This window comes from Rhopalosiphum padi, chromosome 1 (assembly GCF_020882245.1).
Source record: "Rhopalosiphum padi isolate XX-2018 chromosome 1, ASM2088224v1, whole genome shotgun sequence".
Taxonomy (NCBI): domain Eukaryota; kingdom Metazoa; phylum Arthropoda; class Insecta; order Hemiptera; family Aphididae; genus Rhopalosiphum; species Rhopalosiphum padi.
In genome coordinates, this window is record NC_083597.1 from 36519589 (window position 1) to 36539934 (window position 20346).

At 32.4% G+C, this 20346-nt stretch overlaps 1 protein-coding gene across 1 annotated transcript in view; it reads left to right on the top strand.

Annotated features, from left to right (window-relative positions):
- The window catches only part of LOC132929607 (roundabout homolog 2), a 161980-nt gene extending 142296 nt beyond the window's left edge, over positions 1-19684 (top strand). Inside the window, exons 3-19 of the mRNA XM_060995081.1 lie at positions 772-925; positions 1828-1958; positions 5608-5874; positions 6531-6808; positions 7459-7663; positions 8919-9241; positions 9469-9696; positions 9780-10011; positions 10099-10214; positions 10527-10860; positions 10956-11221; positions 11853-11973; positions 12060-12199; positions 12552-12737; positions 13511-13817; positions 16834-17084; positions 18046-19684. Of these exons, the coding sequence (XP_060851064.1) occupies positions 772-925; positions 1828-1958; positions 5608-5874; positions 6531-6808; positions 7459-7663; positions 8919-9241; positions 9469-9696; positions 9780-10011; positions 10099-10214; positions 10527-10860; positions 10956-11221; positions 11853-11973; positions 12060-12199; positions 12552-12737; positions 13511-13817; positions 16834-17060 (3515 nt within the window). The 3' untranslated portion in view covers positions 17061-17084; positions 18046-19684. The remainder of the gene's footprint in view (positions 1-771; positions 926-1827; positions 1959-5607; positions 5875-6530; positions 6809-7458; positions 7664-8918; positions 9242-9468; positions 9697-9779; positions 10012-10098; positions 10215-10526; positions 10861-10955; positions 11222-11852; positions 11974-12059; positions 12200-12551; positions 12738-13510; positions 13818-16833; positions 17085-18045) is intronic.
- The last annotated feature ends 662 nt before the right edge of the window (positions 19685-20346 follow it).

Consider the following 20346-nt stretch of genomic DNA (forward strand, 5'->3'; position numbering starts at 1 on the left):
CATTTCAATTTACTCGTTTTCAAATCGTCCCACGCGTCTCCACCCCTCTCACTCCGACCACCGCCCTAAATCAACCAATCTGCATATAAATCCCGCGTCACAATATCTAATGCGTTTGCACTATATATGTACATTATTACGCGTGCATAATCCGGTGTCGCGTTTAATCCGGATTTATTTATATGTGCACGATGCGGTGGTGCGGAAAACAAGTTTAAAAATGCAAAATATATTATTTTGCCGTGCCCCCGTAAAATATTAATGCGTGTAACGTGTGCCTAATCTCTTTGTATATTATAACGAAAAAAATGTCCGATATCGGTACCTAATGAAACTGCGTGTATGCGTCCCGCGTTTTCGAAACAACTAAATAATATATACTTATATAATAATATGTGCATACACACAGCTGTGGTATTAGTGCATAACCTATAGTCAGAAATTATCGGAATTCATATTTTGTTTTCGCTTTGTACGCTACACTAAATACTGTACATACAAAATCTGCGATTCAAACGGTGAAAAATCGCAGCTTTTGTGTGGTTCAAAAATGAATTCCGGGCCAAAAATACATTTTTTACCAAAATCTCACTGACGTGGATGTTTTAAAAATCTTGTTATCTTTAAATTACTGTAACGAAGTTTGATGTATTCTGTAAAAAACATCATTATACGCGTTACTAAATCTGGTGTTTAATATCATCGGCCATTGCTAATAAAAATGTATATATACATTGATATTTTTTATTAATAATTATTGTTTGTTTACAGTGCTCAAAGACGAATTCCGAGTGGAGCCAAAGGATACAAAAGTAGCTCAGGGACAAACGGCGCTCATGGAGTGCAGTCCACCAAAAGGTCATCCGGATCCAATGGTCGTTTGGAAGAAAGACAGAGAAGACGTGCACATAGATTCGATGACAAGGTACACTTGGTCTATAATATATTATATGTACAGCAAAGCGTTTCCAATTCATTTTTAAATAAGACTTAACTGACGAGTTTAATATTCAGCCTATATATCGTATTATATTAGTATAATACGATGACTTAATACAATATATAGCCACAGCTACGAATGCGCAATAATGTAACCTAATCATGAACGGTCACAAGCTAATAATAACAATAATAGTTTCTTCACGATTTTCGATAAAAGAAACTAGCAATAGACAAAACAGTTAAAAATGGTAACGAATAATCATTATTTATTATCGTACATTATAAAATATATAGCGCCAGATGGCTGGTGTATTGTCATTTTTTATATCATCAATTTCTGTCGATGGAGCATTTATCTTTTCACACTAAATTACAACCAGTGATGAGAAAAAGTCTATACGATCAACCGATGATTAAAGCAAGTACACGTATAATAATATCTATACTCATAATTTAAAATTCATTAAATTTTAATAAATATGCATTCGTTGAATTGTTCAGTTTAATATAAATTATAACAATATATATTATACCTGTATAAGATTATATAAAAAAAAAAATTATGATCACTTTTAATTGATTCGTGAACTTGACTTCTCCATACTAAAATCGTTTTCATTTTATCGTCGATAATACATACCATCATAATACTTAAGTATTGTAAAATATAAACATTCTAAACTTAAATCATATTAGTATCAATTATATAAATATTTTTTTTTTTGGCCAACACTTTTTATAAATTACTTATTTCTGATTAATGACATACCCTTATGGACCCTTATAGGTTATCGTGTTACGTATTATGTAAATATTTCTTTTCGGTTTTCGGGTATACTTTAGCTAATGTTTTTAGATCGTCACTTACATTATGTGTTTGTTTAGGATGCGAATCGTAGATGGCGGCAATCTGATGATTACAGACGTCAAACAAGATGACGGCGGTGAATATCTTTGCGTGGCACAAAACATCGTAGGCAAGAAGGAAAGTACGCCGGCCAAACTCACTGTAAATGGTACGTATGATCACAATGAGATATGGAACATAGTTTTTTCGGCTTTTCTGTTTTTAACCGCTTTTATTAAATATTTAAATTCTAAAAAAATATAACTAAAAAAATACATTCTGTTTAAAAATAATACAAAACCTAAAAATTAATGTGACAAAAATGCGATTTTATTTTAAAAACAGTAATATAAATATAGTTTACACGAAGCAAAAAATGTGAAATATAAAAATAAACCAGCTAAATATTTGCGTACACGTAATCAACGATATACTATATTATTTGTGTTATGGAATGAGTCCGGCAGATGTTTATTATATTAATTATTTATGTGACATTAATTAGAGACGTTTATTAAAGAAAAAACGTCTCAAGAAAATATCCATCGCGATAAAACAAGTACAACGTGGTTTATTGCTAAGCACCCGACCAAACGGACACCGCGAAACCGTTGAAATTAGTCGTACATTTTTTATACGCTTTTGTGTGGCGTTTATACGCGTGCATAATGCATAATATAATTCATGTTATGTAAGTCTTTTTGAACTGCTCCGCGTGAGAAATATCGTAAAACGACGAATTCGACACGGTCGAAATCCAGTGTATTCTCTACATATACATATGAGTGCACACCCTATATATATATATATATACGCATATAATATTTACACTGACAATCGTACCGGTCTCTTTTAGTTTTTTCTGTACGCGTGAATTCGATTATATTGGGTGCAAATAATATCCGCGAATGTTCGGCCGGAGGGAGAAAAAGAAATCGCGCTCGGAATAATAAATGCCCGGTACATACATACACACACACACACACACACACATATATATATATATATATCGCCGACCTACCTGTCGAGTCGGTACTTTTTCCTTCAGTACGCGTACAAAAAGCTATATATTCCGTTTTACAAGATAACAAAAAAAAAGTAAATAAAAAATACTAGCAATAGACATCATCACCGGCTCGTATGTGTATACATTTAAGACAGCATACTATTATACCGAAGGTTTTTCATACGCAGGTATAAATTATTATACATAAGTACGTGCGTTCCGTTATACTCTTGCAGTTTCCATATACTTACACATATATTATCGTGTATTGTATACGCAGCACGAAGGATATATATGAAAAATAATACATAGGTATGATTCGTTGTTAACACATTACCGTGGTTTCTTATCTCTCTTGCTTACGATATAGGACCATCGCCGTGTCGAGCAGTCACTTAATTTCCGCACATCGTATAGTGACTTTAGTGGTGGCGTAGTGGGCGTGCAAAGAGTACCCACAACAATCGAAATTTCAATTTATTTTTTTAATTTTAAACGTCAATCTCCAATGGGTAGTAATCGTCGTTTAGTAATTAAATACTCATCCACAACGCTGCACAAATGTGATTTTTCTATTAAAATATATATTTTTAAAAATCGAAAACTACTTATATTTAGGAGGTGCCGGAAAAACGGATCCACGACAGTGGAGCAGTTAAATTGCCTGTCACAGACGCCGCACGAACGTAATTTTATTATTGTATTGTTGAACGTACATATTATATTATTAAAAGAAATATATATGCGTGCAATTATATGAGTTACCGGAAAAATGGGCCCCCAAAATCGTGTCAAAAGCATTCATTGAGTATAATAGACACCTAATAATAAGTGGGTATTGTTGTATGGAATTAAGTATATTTAAGAGTGTGTGTACTAAACTCATTACTCATGTATACCAATACTCGTTTATTGCTATTAGTTATCCACTATTTTAACATCCCCAAAAATGTCACGCCCATAGTCGCCCCTATGCTCCCACACAATATATAGGTATATTGGATGATATGGGAACCGATAGGAAAAAGTTTTTTCGTCGTCAAACCTAATCGAAACGAATACGGCGAATCGGATTTAGTAGCAATCGTTCAGCACGCGAATTTTCTATAGAAGAGCCATTAAGCATGCACAGAGAGTTGGAAAGATCTGTATGGACTGATGTATTATATATGTTGTATATTTTTTATACGAATAGGGAGAATTCACTGAAAAACTGAATGTTTAATGCGCCGGAAACTGAGATTTTTTTTTCACATTCGATCCGCCGTCGTCGACGCCGCCGTTTGCCACTCTTGTACGGAATAAATTCTTCCCTGTGTATTCGTATATACATTTTGTGTTTTCGTATTTTTTTTCTCTCTTTTGAATGCAACAATAGGCGCACGTCATCGGAGTAAGGGCCGTTTGAATAAAAAAATAAATAAAAATAACGCGTATATACATTTAGAAAATATTGTACCGAAAGTGGCGATATATATACGATGCTGTTAGAAAGTCATTAATCCGATGCACGAGGGGACGACACCCGTTGCATTTGGCATATCATATAGACCTGCAGACGGGCGGACAAAAAAAAACCCGTGCGGGCGATTCGAAAAAATAAACGCCAAAACATAATAGTAATAATGGCTGTACCGTACTGCTCGCGTCTAGACAATGAACAATATTGAAGTATAATGACGTTCCACACTGTGTTTATAGCTATAGTATAGTTTGATAATTATTATTATTATTATGTATTATATTGTTATTATGACACATAATTTGTTTGCCCGTCAGTGTATTATCACTACCCATAATGGACTGCATTATATAAAACTATACAGTTAAACTTTAATTACGACATACCTATGGTCGTTAAAAACACCTAAAGTAAACTTCATTTTTATTTTTTATACAAAAAAAGGCAATTTTTATAATGTTTATTATATGTGAACACTGGACAATAATGTGTTTATGTATTTCACCCTACTTTTAATTACATCGTTAATGTCATTGATGCATAATATTATAATAATACGCTTTCGATGATATTTTATCCCTTGTAGTTTGCATATAGTTTAGTGAATAATACATCTTCTTAATATCTTAATTTAATCGCACATTGAGAAATAAATTTAATTACACGCTTGTTTTAAATTCCAACAGGGCCGATCATTGTATAAATTATAAATACATAAATCGTTTAACTGTATAATAAATATCCCTTTAAAATTAACGGGTTACGATCCACTAAATACACACTTATCCCTGTAATACGCCCCAAAGTTAAGGTCTAACCGACCAAAACAACTTTAACAGTTATTACAGAGTAAACTCGCGTTGCTTAATCTTCTATAAAACAAGATAAACTGTTATTTGTCAACTTTGCTAAGTAACCAAATTGCCTCCGAAATTCAAACGCTGATAATTACGATGTTAATGATTTGGGTACGATTTTCAAACCTTAAACTAACGTCTGCACAGCTTACCTAAAAGCCATTGTAGGATAAAACGTATTTATATCTCAATTATAGATGTCATTCAGATTATATCAAATATATTTTCCATTTTTAAGTTTTTTCTATAAGCTTTCAAAACTCAAACACAAAAATGACTTTTATTGTTTTGAAAAATAAAATAAATTGAATACCTAGGTACATTGTATCGTGTGTTAAATAAAATAATATGCATAGAGTATAAAAAAACCATATAAATATTATCTAAAAAAAAATGTTGTTACTTCTGTTTAAAGGAGACGAATATTTTTTAACTATTATTATACAATAAGCTATAACTTATTTTGAAAATACTATTTTTAATATGTCCATAGTGAAACCGTTCATAAGCTCCGAACCCAAAGATGTAACAGTGCACACCGGACAGACTGCTGAATTCGAATGCAAGGTGGGTGGTGATCCAAAACCAAACATCTACTGGGAACGCGATGGTAATAAAATGCCTTTCGGCCGAGCCCAAATATTGGACAACAAATCACTGCGGATCATTAACGTGATAGCACAAGACGAAGGACTCTACGTTTGTAACGCTGAAAATGACGTGGGTTCCGAGAAGGCCAAAGCTTCATTAACCGTGCACTGTAAGTATTTACCGTCATATCATATCGATAAGTTATCTTTTAACTTATTAATAATGTTAAGAAGACATTCATTTGAAAAACACGAAAAATGTGACAAAGCATAGCTTATCTCAGCGTGCGTTGCATTATGTTAAGTACTGATGATATTTTTAATGAAAGACGATTATCTTCTCAGATAACTTTTATTGTTTTGAAAAATAAACTTTTTTCGCCTTAATATTTTTTAATGGAAAATTCTATTTTTCATTTGATTTGTATTATTTCTTAGTATATTTTGAAGTACAATAAAAACAATTTATTATATTGAAATTTTCTGAAATGTATTCCATTTGAAAATAGAAATTGTTGTTGTGAAAAAGTGAGTATAAAAAAAAAATCGCAAAGATAAACTGAATAAAAATAATACTCGGTTTTTAAATGCTCGTTGTACTTTTATACTTAAAAAAAATTAATTAACATGTTATCATATTTTGTTCTAAAATTTCTTGCGCACTTCAAACAGGCTGTTTACATACTTATATAAACATAAAAATTGCGTATTACATAGTTTTCAAGCTGCTACTGCGCGTTACTCATAATATAATACGGTTGTTCCTTTTTGAATTGTAAATGCAAACCTCCAACATATATTATGTTAATCTCATTTCGTGTTCTAGCCCCGCCGACATTTGTGACCAGACCCAAAGACCAAAAAGTGGGCCTCAACGGAATTGCAAATTTCGACTGCGTGGCCCAAGGCAACCCGCCGCCATCTGTGTTTTGGTCGCGTGAAGGGTCCCAGGTGCTGATGTTCCCTGGCAACGCGTACGGTCATTTTCACGTGACTCAAGACGGAACGCTGCGTATACAGGGAGCTCAAAAAGAAGACGCCGGTTTCCTCGTGTGTTCCGCGTTGTCTGTCGCTGGGTCAGTGACTTGGAGAGCGTTCTTGCAGGTATGTATTGTTATAAATATTCAAATCAAGGTATTGTTTCAAACAATTCAATTTTTAGTCTTTTTCCACTTGTGTATGACATTTGACATTTTTATTTGTGAGTGAAAAATCTCGACAAGTCAATGCAAAATTTCTCATAAGTATTATTTCAAAAATTAGAAAAAATTTAAAATACTTTCATAAGCATTTAAATTTCCTATTTTAACGGAATTCGTCAAAATTGTCAAAATTCTGAAATTATTTTGTAGACATACTGACCTCAGAATAGTTTTTCATCATTTACAATAATTTATCATTTTATTTAAATTTAACATATCCTTTACAGTGACTTTCTGAATGACAAAGTTAATTTAATACCACTATACAGCAGATCGACTTACTTTGCTGTTTCTATAAAAACCTCCCTTTTTTATTATTAATTGTTAAGCTAATCATTTTTTTTAAGTGTTAATGCGTCTAAATCGAAATTCAAATGAGCAATTTTTAATTTATTATAAACTTATAAATTCCATATTAAAAGAAAATATGGTGGTGATCATGATTGAGGAATGAAACTGTATACAAATTAAGGTTTTTTAATGCACCACGTTTTCTCTCTATCGAAACGCCAACTACAATGATTATCTCATTTGCTATGTCACTTACTGTAGGTCACTTCCGTGCAAGACGTTCCTCCACCCGTCGTCGACATCGGACCGACTAATCAAACGTTGGCTACGAGATCAGCTGCCACATTACCATGTCAGGCGTCCGGTATACCATTGCCTACCATAAAATGGTATAGAAACGGAAATTATTTATCTCCAGATGATCCCAGAGTAACTATTACATCGTCGGGCACACTACAAATAGACGGTAAGTTTCTAAGTTATTGCAATACACATATTTTGACTTTAATATCTTACGAAATTTGTATAATAATACTGTTATGGTCATATCAAAAATATGATATAGTACAAGCTTCGGAAATAGGCGGTCTGCAGAAGAAAAATAACTGGACCACCTAAAATATTTTTTTATTGCTAGTATACCGCACATAATTTAATTTTGATCTATTTTTATGACGTATTTAGCGTTCATCGTCTATCACTATTTAAAATCATACGATTAGTTACGAAAACACAACAATTATTAACTAAATAAGTTTTTCTGGCCCTCGAAAATATTTTTTAAAATTATCTGGACCGCCATTAGAATGTAATTGCCGGTCCCTGATATAGCATATATTATTAATCTACATTATGCAGTAGACACACACATAAATATATTGCACAATCTGTTACAGCTATTCATGATTTTATTTATTGAAATTTTTCTTTTATTTATTATTACTTTAAACACAAAAGGGAATAGCCCTTTTTTATAGTAGCTACTCCATATTTTATTTTTGAACTCGTATAAATAAATAATAAAATATTATTATTATTATTATTATTATTATTATTATTTAGTATTTACTCTACATCATATACTATATTTTTCTTTAAAATCCTACAGTAGAAGAAATAACTTTCTATCGTACCTTTGAACTGGAATCTGAATTCTTTTTAAATTTGTTTTTCTTAATAAAGATTAAGTGTAAAAGCAGAAATACCTTCAAGTTTGATTATATTAGTATATTATTTATCATATAATTTAAAAAAATTCCTCGTTCCAGAATTCTTTTGAAATGCAAATAAGTAAACTAAAATCGTCAGTTGTATTTATTAATTATATATTTAACTATATAACTAAAAGCAAAACCAAATACTGTGTTTATTCATTCTGCAAACAAAGTTTTTTGCATGGTTCAAATTGAATCTTTAATAAAATAGTTATGACTTTTTTGATACATAGTATAGTATTATGTAATCACTAATCAACATCTCGTACTCAAAGATGGCGCGCATAATTTATTATTCAACGTGCTCGTTGTGGAAGCTTATTAAGTTTAAACCTTTGTGGCGATTTTGTTTCATATACTAGCCTACCTACGATGTATACATTTTTTATGACAAAAATAATATTAAAATATTTTTCAAATAATTTATTTCGAACTGTCAACACGATAGCTTACTGTATAATATTCATAGTTGTAATAAAAATATGACTTATCTATATATGCCTTTAGAACTCGAAGTATCTGATTCTGGTCTGTACACGTGCACTGCTTCTTCGGAAAGCGGCGAGACTTCCTGGTCGGCATCACTGAGCGTCGAAGAATCCCCGGGCTCACGACTCCACCGCGCGCCTGACCCCGCCATGTTTCCAGCGGCCCCGTCAGTGCCAACCATAGTAAACGTCACCAGAAACTCGGTTACAGTTACGTGGCACCCACCCACTCCACACCTTGGCGCTTCTCCGATCATCGGGTACACGCTCGAGTATTACAGCTCGGACCTGCAAACCGGTTGGGTGGTCGCCGCACATCGTATATCAACCAACACCATGGTCGTAAGTATATTAGCCAAATAATACTTGGCTAACTAGCCTGCTCTTAATCTTTATAGATCTGATATGCGTCCTGCAAACACTAGACGATGTATCAAATTTCGTGTAATGAAATAGCTGAAACCCATTTGAATATTTACGTAATATTCGCCGTTTTTGTCATCCGAAATTTGAAATATTGTAATTATACTCACATTATAATAAAATATATTATCTGTGTTCGTGTTCAGGTTGATAATCTAAAACCGGACACGTCATACGTGTTTATGGTAAGGGCTGAAAACTCTCATGGCTTGAGTGTACCGAGCGCGTTGTCCGCTATGGTAAAAACCGGTGGAACCAATACGATTATCACACAGCAGTCTCTAGAAGAAGCCCGAGAAAGGCTGGGCACTAAAGTTATAGACTTCAAGGAACTATTTCCGGTATCGTCTACATCAGTACGAGTAATGTGGGAGGTATGTAAAGCGTATAGACTTATCGATGAGTGGTCAACTGAAAATTATAATATATTTATATTACATTTACACTATCATTTAAGGTATTGAGCAGTCCCGAATGGGTAGAAGGTATTCACGTAAGGTTCAGAGACTTATCTGGTGGCTCTCAGACCTATAACATGATGACAGTAATGATGAACAACGGTGAGCCTAAGTCGTACACACTGGCCAACCTCCGTAAGTATAACAAGTACGATTTCTTCTTAGTGCCGTTCTTTAAGACGGTCGAAGGTCAACCGTCGAACTCCATGGTCGTCCAAACTAGCGACGATGGTAAGTAAACATGCCTAAATCTCAACCTATAACTTTAATTTCGAAATATCATTAAACCATCGATGTGTTTTGTTTTTATCATCACAGTTCCTTCTGCGGCTCCGGAAGACGTACAAACCGGTATGGTTAACGCCACTACCGCGTTCATACGGTGGTCGGCACCTCCACCGCAGCACATCAACGGCGTACTGTTGGGTTATAAAGTAAGTGATTCAAAACCGAATTGAAAATATTTCAATTTTTTCTCCGGGTGGTTAATTTTAATTTTGTGTAATTTCAAATGTCCGTTGAATACATAATGATCTGCTATTAAAGCGTAATAATGATTAATTTTAAAAGTATTCAAATATTGACCAAAATAATATTTGTTAAATACCTGTATATTTTATACACATTTTAAAAATATTCTTTACAATACCATGTGTCTCATATAATTTGATAAATTATTCTACAATATAATTTTTACATTTATTGTATACGTAATAAACCGGTCTGTCAAATCGTGTTATCCATAGATACAAGTGAAAAATAACAACGCTACAAAGGCCGCCGTACAAGAGCTGTTGAACTCGTCAACCACGACGATTCTGCTCAACTTGACGGTAGGCGGCAGCTTCACTGCTCGGGTACAGGCGTACACCCGGAACGGGTACGGGCCCTACAGTGCCCCGGTGCCGATCGTCATGGACCCGGCGTACCCGGCTAGGGCGTATTCGTCTACTTCCAACGGTGAGGCGTGGATCATCGTGCTGTTGGCGGCCCTAGTGGTGATGTTAGCGTGCGTTATTGTTACTGTCGTATACTTGAAGCGGAAACAGAACGCCGGAAAACAGCTGGGCCACTTCAACGGTAAACATATTTAACACCGACCGTGCATAATGTTATGTACCGCGGTTATATTATATGCACGTATGTATAATACCGCTATCGATGTACCATTGCAGTGCCAGTGGTCAGTGGTGACCTGTCGCAACTGAGCATGTTAAGCGCCGGCGGAAAGGAGGCGCTGTGGATCGACCGCGGTTGGCGCAACGGGGAGAAGGATCCCGAATCCAAACTCTTGAACGGCATCGGTAGGGAGACGCCCTGCGCAGACTACGCCGAGGTAGACACCCGGAACTTGTCGACGTTCTACAACCCGCGCAAAGACATGATGTCCAACCCAACACCGTACGCCACAACTACTCTGCTGAATCGTGACGATTGCAATGTAAGTTCCTGTCGTATCTACATGCGTTAGACCACAAAGGTTTTCGACCCGTGACCCGTTTTGTCGTGTTTTGAGACTCACGAATACATTTTAAGTATATTTTCATGCGTATTTTTGATTAGTTTTAATCATTCAATACTGCGTGTTTTTATTAATAATATAAAATGTGGCCCACGAGATTTTTTAAAAATAATAAGTGGTTCGCTGCCTAAAAAGGTTAAAGACCTCTGCAATAAACACTTAACACTGATGATCGACATTTTTAGAACGTCTCATCGCATTTTAATGATATTTTTCCCTATCCTCTGTTCCTATGAAAACCTCTATACGTTGAATTCAATAAATTTCATCTTAAAATTTGAACTTCGTGTTTGTCCCCTGTGCGTATGAGGTATGACGTAGGTATATTAAGTATAACAAAAAGCGAAATCGTTTTATGTATTTTACTCATTAATTATGTACATCTTATAAATAAATATACCTACTCATTGTTTTCCAATATGCTATATTAGCAATATAATATACTAGAACGCGTCTTTAATTTCTAAGTTATAAACACCAAAACACCCAAAAAATTATAAAATCTACAAATTATTATAATTTTTTTTTTTTATCAATCACATATGAATAGGAATCTACGCATCTCTTCGGGGCCGCTAGCAGCTCTTCCGAAACCAAGACTCTGAGCTCCAACGGTTCGTGCCATGAACGGTGTCATGAACAAGTGGCTGCACCTAACAACCATTATCTCGGTAAGCGCAACAGGATTTGCAATTTATAACCAATATGGCTTTTATTTTTTTTCAACGAACTAATCCTTTTTTTCATCATATTAAAGACGAAAACGTGGACTTCAACAATCACAAGCGAAAACCGCCAATCTACCCGATCAATCAAGCGCCGCCCCCGAATTGGAACGAGTTCCTCCCACCGCCCCCTCAACACCCGCCGACCGATTCTATGCGGAAAACGTCTCAGGTATGGGTTCTCTTAGTTCGTCACACTCTCTTGGTTACACGGTCGATTTATTTCGCTCGTCTCATTGGTGCTTTTTATATTCTTTTTTTATATCTGTGTTGACTTAGGAGATTATAGAAAGAGTGATGTTGATTTAATACTTAGACAAGGTTAATTTTTTTAGTTTCTCATATTTTTATATGTGTGAAATCAATTTTGGTATTTTAATTATTTATATAAATACAAAATTCGAATGCGAGACTGCAAGATACTTAAAATTGTATTACATTTTAATATTGACATATTGTCCTCCTTATTTTTTTTTTTATTGATTTTTAAAAATGACATTTATTTTTTTCGTATCCCTGTGTAGTCCAACGGAGGCAGTCCACAAACAAGTCGTCGTATGCACGCTGGAAGTTTCCCTAAACAGTCACACATCCACTCAAGCAAGTCATTGGCCGGTAGTTGCAACGGCTACACGCCCGCATGGATTTACACTGGCAACCAAAGCAATGAACATAGATTCAACCCACCACCTTCCACACAACCACCACCGGTAATAACCTGTCACCGTGTTATTAATAATACAATAATCATAATAATTCATACTTAGTGTGAATTTCAAAATTTTTAACCAGATAAATTGTATTTTTCATTTTACTTAGCAACCCGTTAACGACTTTTATCGGTGGTTATATACAATAAATATAATGTTTCAATACAAATTTTCTTTTTAAATAAAACTTAAAATAGTTACCCGAAATATCTTCCATTCTGGTTAAAAGTATTGACAAATTATTATAGTATCTAGATGTAGTAAATTTCAAATTAACTACTTTTTATTTATGTAATTTCCTTCTACTAAAGACGTATTCTAAAATTGTTATATAATCTAAAATATGTTATGTATTTATATTTAAGTAGGTATTTGGCAATTTACATATTTTAATTATTTAATTGTCCATAAGTACCTTTTAAGAATAATTGAAAACAATTGACTTAGTTAATTTTTTTCTATATTAAAATATAAAATTGAGATTCTTTCGTAATTAGAAGTGAAATTTAAAAATAATTTTCTATTTTAAATTATTGAAATTATCAATCGTTAAACTCGTGTTAAACAGTAAATACTTAAATAACTTTGTAAGTCAATAAAAAAAATAGTTTAAATACTAAAATAATTAATGATTCGCTAGCTGGTAAACCAGTTCTAACTAATTTATCCGTAAAAAGCTACATCTCTGCGAATTTCCGCCGCTGCACATCACATGAACGATTGCGCCTAAAATGTACAAAAATCGCTTTATATCATAATTTCATTGTAAACAGGTACCGAACTCGTCTCATCCATCCGTGTGCAACGTGTCTTCGTGCCAGGGACTGGACCGGTCGTCCAACAAATATGGCGCGTCGCGAAACCGCATGCACTCCGATTACGAATACGAGAGCGCATCACTTTTGTACGGCCATGTCAATCAGCCAACGCAACAGCAACCGCAACCACCTCCAATGTCGTGTAATAAACGGACGCCTGACGAACAGCCACAGCAGTACAACACTTGCTGTTCCGAGGGAAATAGCATAGATCGTTGTATGCAGTCCACTCTGCCGGGTCTCGCGTACAAACATCATTCCGGTAAGAATTCCCGATTCACGTAATTTTTTAATTCGATGCAATGCAATTGACTTAACTCTCTTTTCTCATTCCATTACCCAAATTGTGCGTTGTACATCTGCCTACGATAGGTATAACTAGTGTTTTACACGTTCCATATGAAAAGGATTCCGTTTCATTCCCCCTTATATAAAACGATAGGAATTCGTTCAGGTTTTTTTTCGTTTTATTTTTATTTTTTGAAAAACAATTCGTTATTCTGTCGTTATTTTAAGAAATAAATGATATTTTATTGGTTTCAAATTGCAGAAAAAATAAATAATTGAATAATAGTGAGACTAAAAAATTCTCAAATCATTAATTTAGAATTTAGAATTACTTGATAAAATTATAACATTCATTAAAGTTTAAAGCTCGTTAACTCTAGTAGATTTAATTGACTGTCATGAACCCTTCTACAATTTAAAATCGTATAATACGATAGTTCTTATAAGTCTGCACTCTCTGAATTGTTCAATGCTTATACATACTTTATGCAACGAATGAAAAATATTAGCTTTTTCCCCGTATACAAGAATTTTGTTCTATTATATTTATTTTTAATGAATTGGTTCAACATGCTGGTTTTTATAAAGAATTCCTTTTTCCGACATTGCAGGGTAAAACTTATTCGATGCTGAAAATAAATTATAGTACGAAGTATTTCCGGAACCAATTTATTGTATGATCTATGAAAATAAACACTATTAAATAGATATTATTAATAGGTATATAATATTATAGACATTATAGTAAATCACCAAGTCAGTCTATTAAGATTTCTTTCGTTGATAACATTTTTGCTTTTATCGAATATCAATACTATCCATGTAGGCGTATTAAAAAGTTTGATTTATTATTAATGATGAACCAATATCTATCATCAAAGTGTTTTACGTAAAATATCGTCTAAAACTATATATATATATATACTTCCGTTAACAATATTTTGTGTAACAACAGCTGTAACTGTAACGTATTAAAAAATTAGTTATATTTAAAAATTAAATAATTAAAATACGAGGATATAATTATTAATATGAACTTTGATTAACCAACTTCATATTTATCTTTTTTTTTTCTTAATAAATTTACTCTTTGGGAAAATTATTAATGAATTCCCTATTATTTTAGTCTCGTCTCGAGGACCAAACAAAATCTGAAAGTATTTTTATACAGACTACCATTTATTTATTCGTATATGACTTAAACATAAACTAAATTAACGTTACAATAGTAGATATCAGTTTTTAAATAATAGTTTAGATATTAATAGTAATATTTAATTAATTAATACAAATGGCACTAACAAAATGTAATGTAATATAACATGATCAAAAAGTAGTTAATGGTAACAACAATATAATAAAAAATATATAAAAGTTATTATAAGTTACAAACAAATGTCTTAATACTCTTGATCCACTATAATACTATCTCTGGTATTATCTCGTCAATGTCCTGGCTAAATTTCTTCGCCTGGAATTCCACGATAATACGATTTAAGGTTTGTACTTGGTTGCCACAGTTACATATAATATGTTGCACTGCCTTTTAATCACCGTAATATATCCACTGTATATTTCCCGTTGTTATATAGAATGATTATTTTATCACAAATAAGACAACATCTTAAGAATTAGGTACAAGACACTTTTAATTCCAATAACAAATAACAGTAACCGCGTAAAAATACTTAAGACAGTACCTATATGTTCTTAAACGTTCAAAAAAATTAACGAGGTTTATTTCCCGAGGTATTATTTGGTTCGCCATAAAGGAATCGACATATACGTATTATAATACATATCGATGTGGAGGGCCAGGGGGCCGTTATACACGCGGTTATTGGACGAACGTATATTGTTTTTCGAAATCCACAATGTACGGTACTCGGGAGACCATGGGTATAGCGTAAAGACTATAAAAAGGGCCGGGAATCATTGCAATAATCGAACGTCCGAAATTACTTTTACGACCACCGCTATCATCCATATTATCATGCGTTTTATACCACCAATATAATAGATAGGTAGGTCATATGTACACGCCATGCGAACTACTCGTACAGTGGTATATATATTATCAAAGGTGAAAATTACTTCAGCTATCTAGTTACAAATTTAAAGCTAAGTAATTTTTTTTTAACTTTTCATTTAACTATTAGTTAGTTAGTTTTCTAATTAACTTAATAATTTAAAATATACTTAAAGTATCTTTAGTAATTATCACCTAGAGTATAAAAGTAACTTAGAAAAATAATGCGTTAAGTTAAAAGTTGCATGTTCATACGTAATATAAGTAGTTAAAACTAAATAACTAATAGTTCTTTTTGTTTAATCACGTTGTTTACGATGATTTTAAATTAAAAACAAATAAGAACCGATTTTTAGATTCAGTTTAAAAATTAAACGAATGAAAGCAAAATTCAAACTAAACTATTATTGCTGACAAATGATATAAAGAATAAAACAGAATTATTTTTATTTTTGTGATGGATATTATAGTTCTTGGTATATTTTCTTCGTCATCAATGTAACAATAAGTTATAATAATATATTACATCATAATATTTTAAGTATATTTTGTATGATTAAAAAAACGGTGTACAGTCGTAAACACTAAACATACAACTTCGCGACATGCATTGAAATAAATATGCTGGTAGGTTTCAAAATTATCTCAGGCTATAGTTTATTTAGATTAAATATACTATCTGCAGACATTTAAATAAAAATAATGTTCAATTAGTCTTGTTAGTTCTTTATCTGTACCTTCTCGGCTTCTCATATAGTATTATCAGTGTATTTTTGAAAAATAATCAATAAAAAAAATATGCATTGATGTTTTAATCAGACACGCATGCGGGGAAGTTGATGGAAGTCTGTTCCCCCTATGAAAGTCACATATCTTTACAATATATAATACTTTTAAATATTAAAAATGATTAATAATATAATGAATATTGTCGTTATTAACAATGTGGCTGGATTTTCAGAACAGTGGCATCGAGACCGTGGTTGGTGTGACGAAGACGATGACGACGATGACGATAGAGGGGTCGGTGGCGGTGGCGTCAATGTCGCGGGAGCTGACGATAAAGGTAGCTGCAGCAGCGGTTGTTCGTGCAGCGAATCGTCTTGTCTGTACGCCGAGGCGACGGACGTACCGTGTCCAGTTGTACTCCAGACTTCTTCATCGTCAACAGCTGTTAGCCGCAAATGATAATGCCACTCCTGACGAAGTGTTGTAAGTATTTTGTGCTTACGATCTACCATCTACATCATCACTACAGTCGTAGGTTCCCAATGTCCTCATATACGTTTTTAACCATGGAACGTTAAACAATAATGTAAAATGCTTTTTGATATATCTACAGTATAGCAAAGCGGTTATCTATACTTTCCCGATATTTTTTATCTAAATAGTTATAACCCGTCTAATATCTATTTGTTAATATTGAAAATGTTTTTTTTTCATAAACTGTTTTTCAATAATGTTTTATATTATTTTTATTGAATTAAATTAAAAAATTCAAATTTTCATAGCACACCCTTAGTTGATCACTGAATTATAAAATTCTACACAACAAATAAAAATACTATGCATTATGTAATATATTTTTATTATACGTATCAAACTATCGAAAAAACAGTATAAATAATTATATTTTTTTCTGAAACTGTAATGGCAAAACCCATTAACCTAAATAAAAATTTAAAAATTATGTTTTGAGATCCATAAAAAGGTTAAATCTAATTTATATGTTTAAAACTTAAATATTAATTCAAATTAACTTACAAGTGGTCCCGCGTCAGTCATCACTTTTGTTTGTTACGTACTTAAAATTTTATATAGAAAAACGGTTTTGCAAAAAAAAAATATTCACTTAAACTATAATAGGCTCTTACCTAACAAAGTTCAGAAAGTAAATTTATAGGTGCACGCCAATAAATATGAGACTTGCATACATCTTTAATATCTCGAAAAAAAAATGTAAAATGGTTTAGCAGTTTAGCTAACAAATGTGGTCCTGTGTATTGTAAATTAATTTTAAACTATGACTATAGACTATAGTATTTTTTGCGAGAAACAGTTTTCATAAATAATTCATTAATACGTGTCGTCTTTTTAAACCTATTAGGAGATACTTTATGTATAAAATCAAAAATATCATAATAATGTATTGTTATAAATGTTGATTATACAGGTCACCCCAGTACTAGCTCCTGTTTCGAAGACTGCGACGGTTCGTTGAAAACCGTCAGAAAATCGTCATGAGTCAATTCGATGTTTCACATTCGAAAAAACGCGCAATCGAACAAATCAAAACGTTTCGAGTAAACCCAATTTGTACATATTATGAAATATTTTCGCTCGAATTTTTTTTTACCTTATCGTTATGCATAGTTATACAACTTTATTATATACCTATGCATTATACATATTTGTAAATTATATAAATAATCAATCGTATTGTATAATTCTTTTTTATGTTATTTACCAATACACACCATGTGTGTTGTATGTACAATACGTAATCGATTTCTTTTTTAATTTTGTTCGTGTAAAAAAATAATGTACATAATGAATTGTTATTTATTTATAACCTCGATTTGTATTAATTTTATGATATAGTTCCTTTTTATTTATTTTTTTTCTTTTATATATCGAAATGTTGTTGTGATAGATTCTATTTTATTTATGTAAATTAGTTTATTTTACGTTTCGTTAGACACACATCACACGTTTTAGCCGGAAACAAATCCAGCTCATTGTTTTAATACTATATATATAAAAGTACCGACTGCGCAGAGCTCAAACGCGTGTTTTTTTTACCGAAAACGATACGCTTTTCGCCTCCTACCCTTAGCGTACATAATATAACAATAATAATTATTGTATAATAATATAATATCGTTTAAGACAATCCACGAACAAATTCAATAAGCATTTCTATAAAAAAAAAAAAAAAACCAACTGATTTTTTTACTCTCGAATACCTATATTTGTGTACAGTATTTTTATGATCAATATTATAGTACCCAATTCGATCTTGAGCAGATTATTATTGTTCATTCCAAACGAACAAACGCGTTTTATTATATTATTAAGGACCTGCTTTTACAACATTAATTTTTTTATTATTATTAATTTTTCATATGTTTACAATAAATTTGAACCTTAAATTATATATATTATAATATTATCATAACGATTTATCCTTTTCTATTATTATTATTATTGTTTTTACTGTGATAATTAAATGATGAATAATATTATGTAGTTATGACGGACCTATTAATTTGTAACGAATATTCTATTATGATATACATATTATTATTACTATAGGTATATTATAAACGCACGATTAGAATATCAGAACTGAATGTAATAATGTACAATAATATGCATATTATAATAGTAATATTCCCGACTACGACTAAATAGTGTATTATTATTTTTATTATATTATATTATTGTTTCGCGTCAATGTTCAACGTTAGAGTTTAAGCGTAATTGTAACTAATATTTAAACGGTTATTAATAATTCATAATGATCTGTAATATTTAATGTGTTGTAATAAGTGTCTAGATGTATAAAGAATAAACGTAATAATAAAACAATACTACAACTGGCGCCCGTCAGCTATAGGTGCCGCGTGCTTGTAAAAACTACTATTATCGTTACGTTGTATATTATTTATAAATAAAAATAAAAAATATATTACTGAGCCTATGTTTACGATATAAGGATATAATAATATTATATTATGTAGACACGAGTCATATTGTATACTTATATACTTGTAGTTATATGAACGAAATAAATAAAACGTAATATTATTCGTGAACGTGTTTTATAATATTAAACCTATACGCCTTTATTAAATGTATTACCTACAGGGCTACAGCCGATCCTGCACGGTGCGGCGGCGTTTCTGACGCTTCGCGAATCCAATGCCCGTCGCATGACGTCCATGAAGTTAGCCTCATCAACTCGTTCAATCGACTCCAAAAGTCCAAATAGCTGTCAATATTTTGCAAATTGGTTTTGGAATTTACAAATCACTACAAACGCCGCAAATCAAAATTTTACCCCATTATGCTGTCGAATTTGAGACAGTACCAATATTTTGCAACTAATTTGCAACAATGTATAGCATCACCTGTTTTCCGGCCAACTCCATGCAGCCCCCCCCCCCAACTTAAAGCAATCGATTTCAAACCTAACCTTTTGCAAATGATTTTCAAGGAATTTAGCACAAATTGTGGTAAGGGAGCCTTGTCATTCATATTCCTGACAACTAATCCCCTCTCCCTAAAAACATTCAAAATTGTAAACTTATTACGTGGACTAGGGACTTCCCTAAAAAACCTTAAAATATGCATGTACTTATGTCCTAAACTCTAAAGAATCACTAAATATGCATATTGCATTTAAAAAAGTATACTTGTAATAAATTATAATAATATTTGTAGATATGATAGGTACATAAACAGATACATT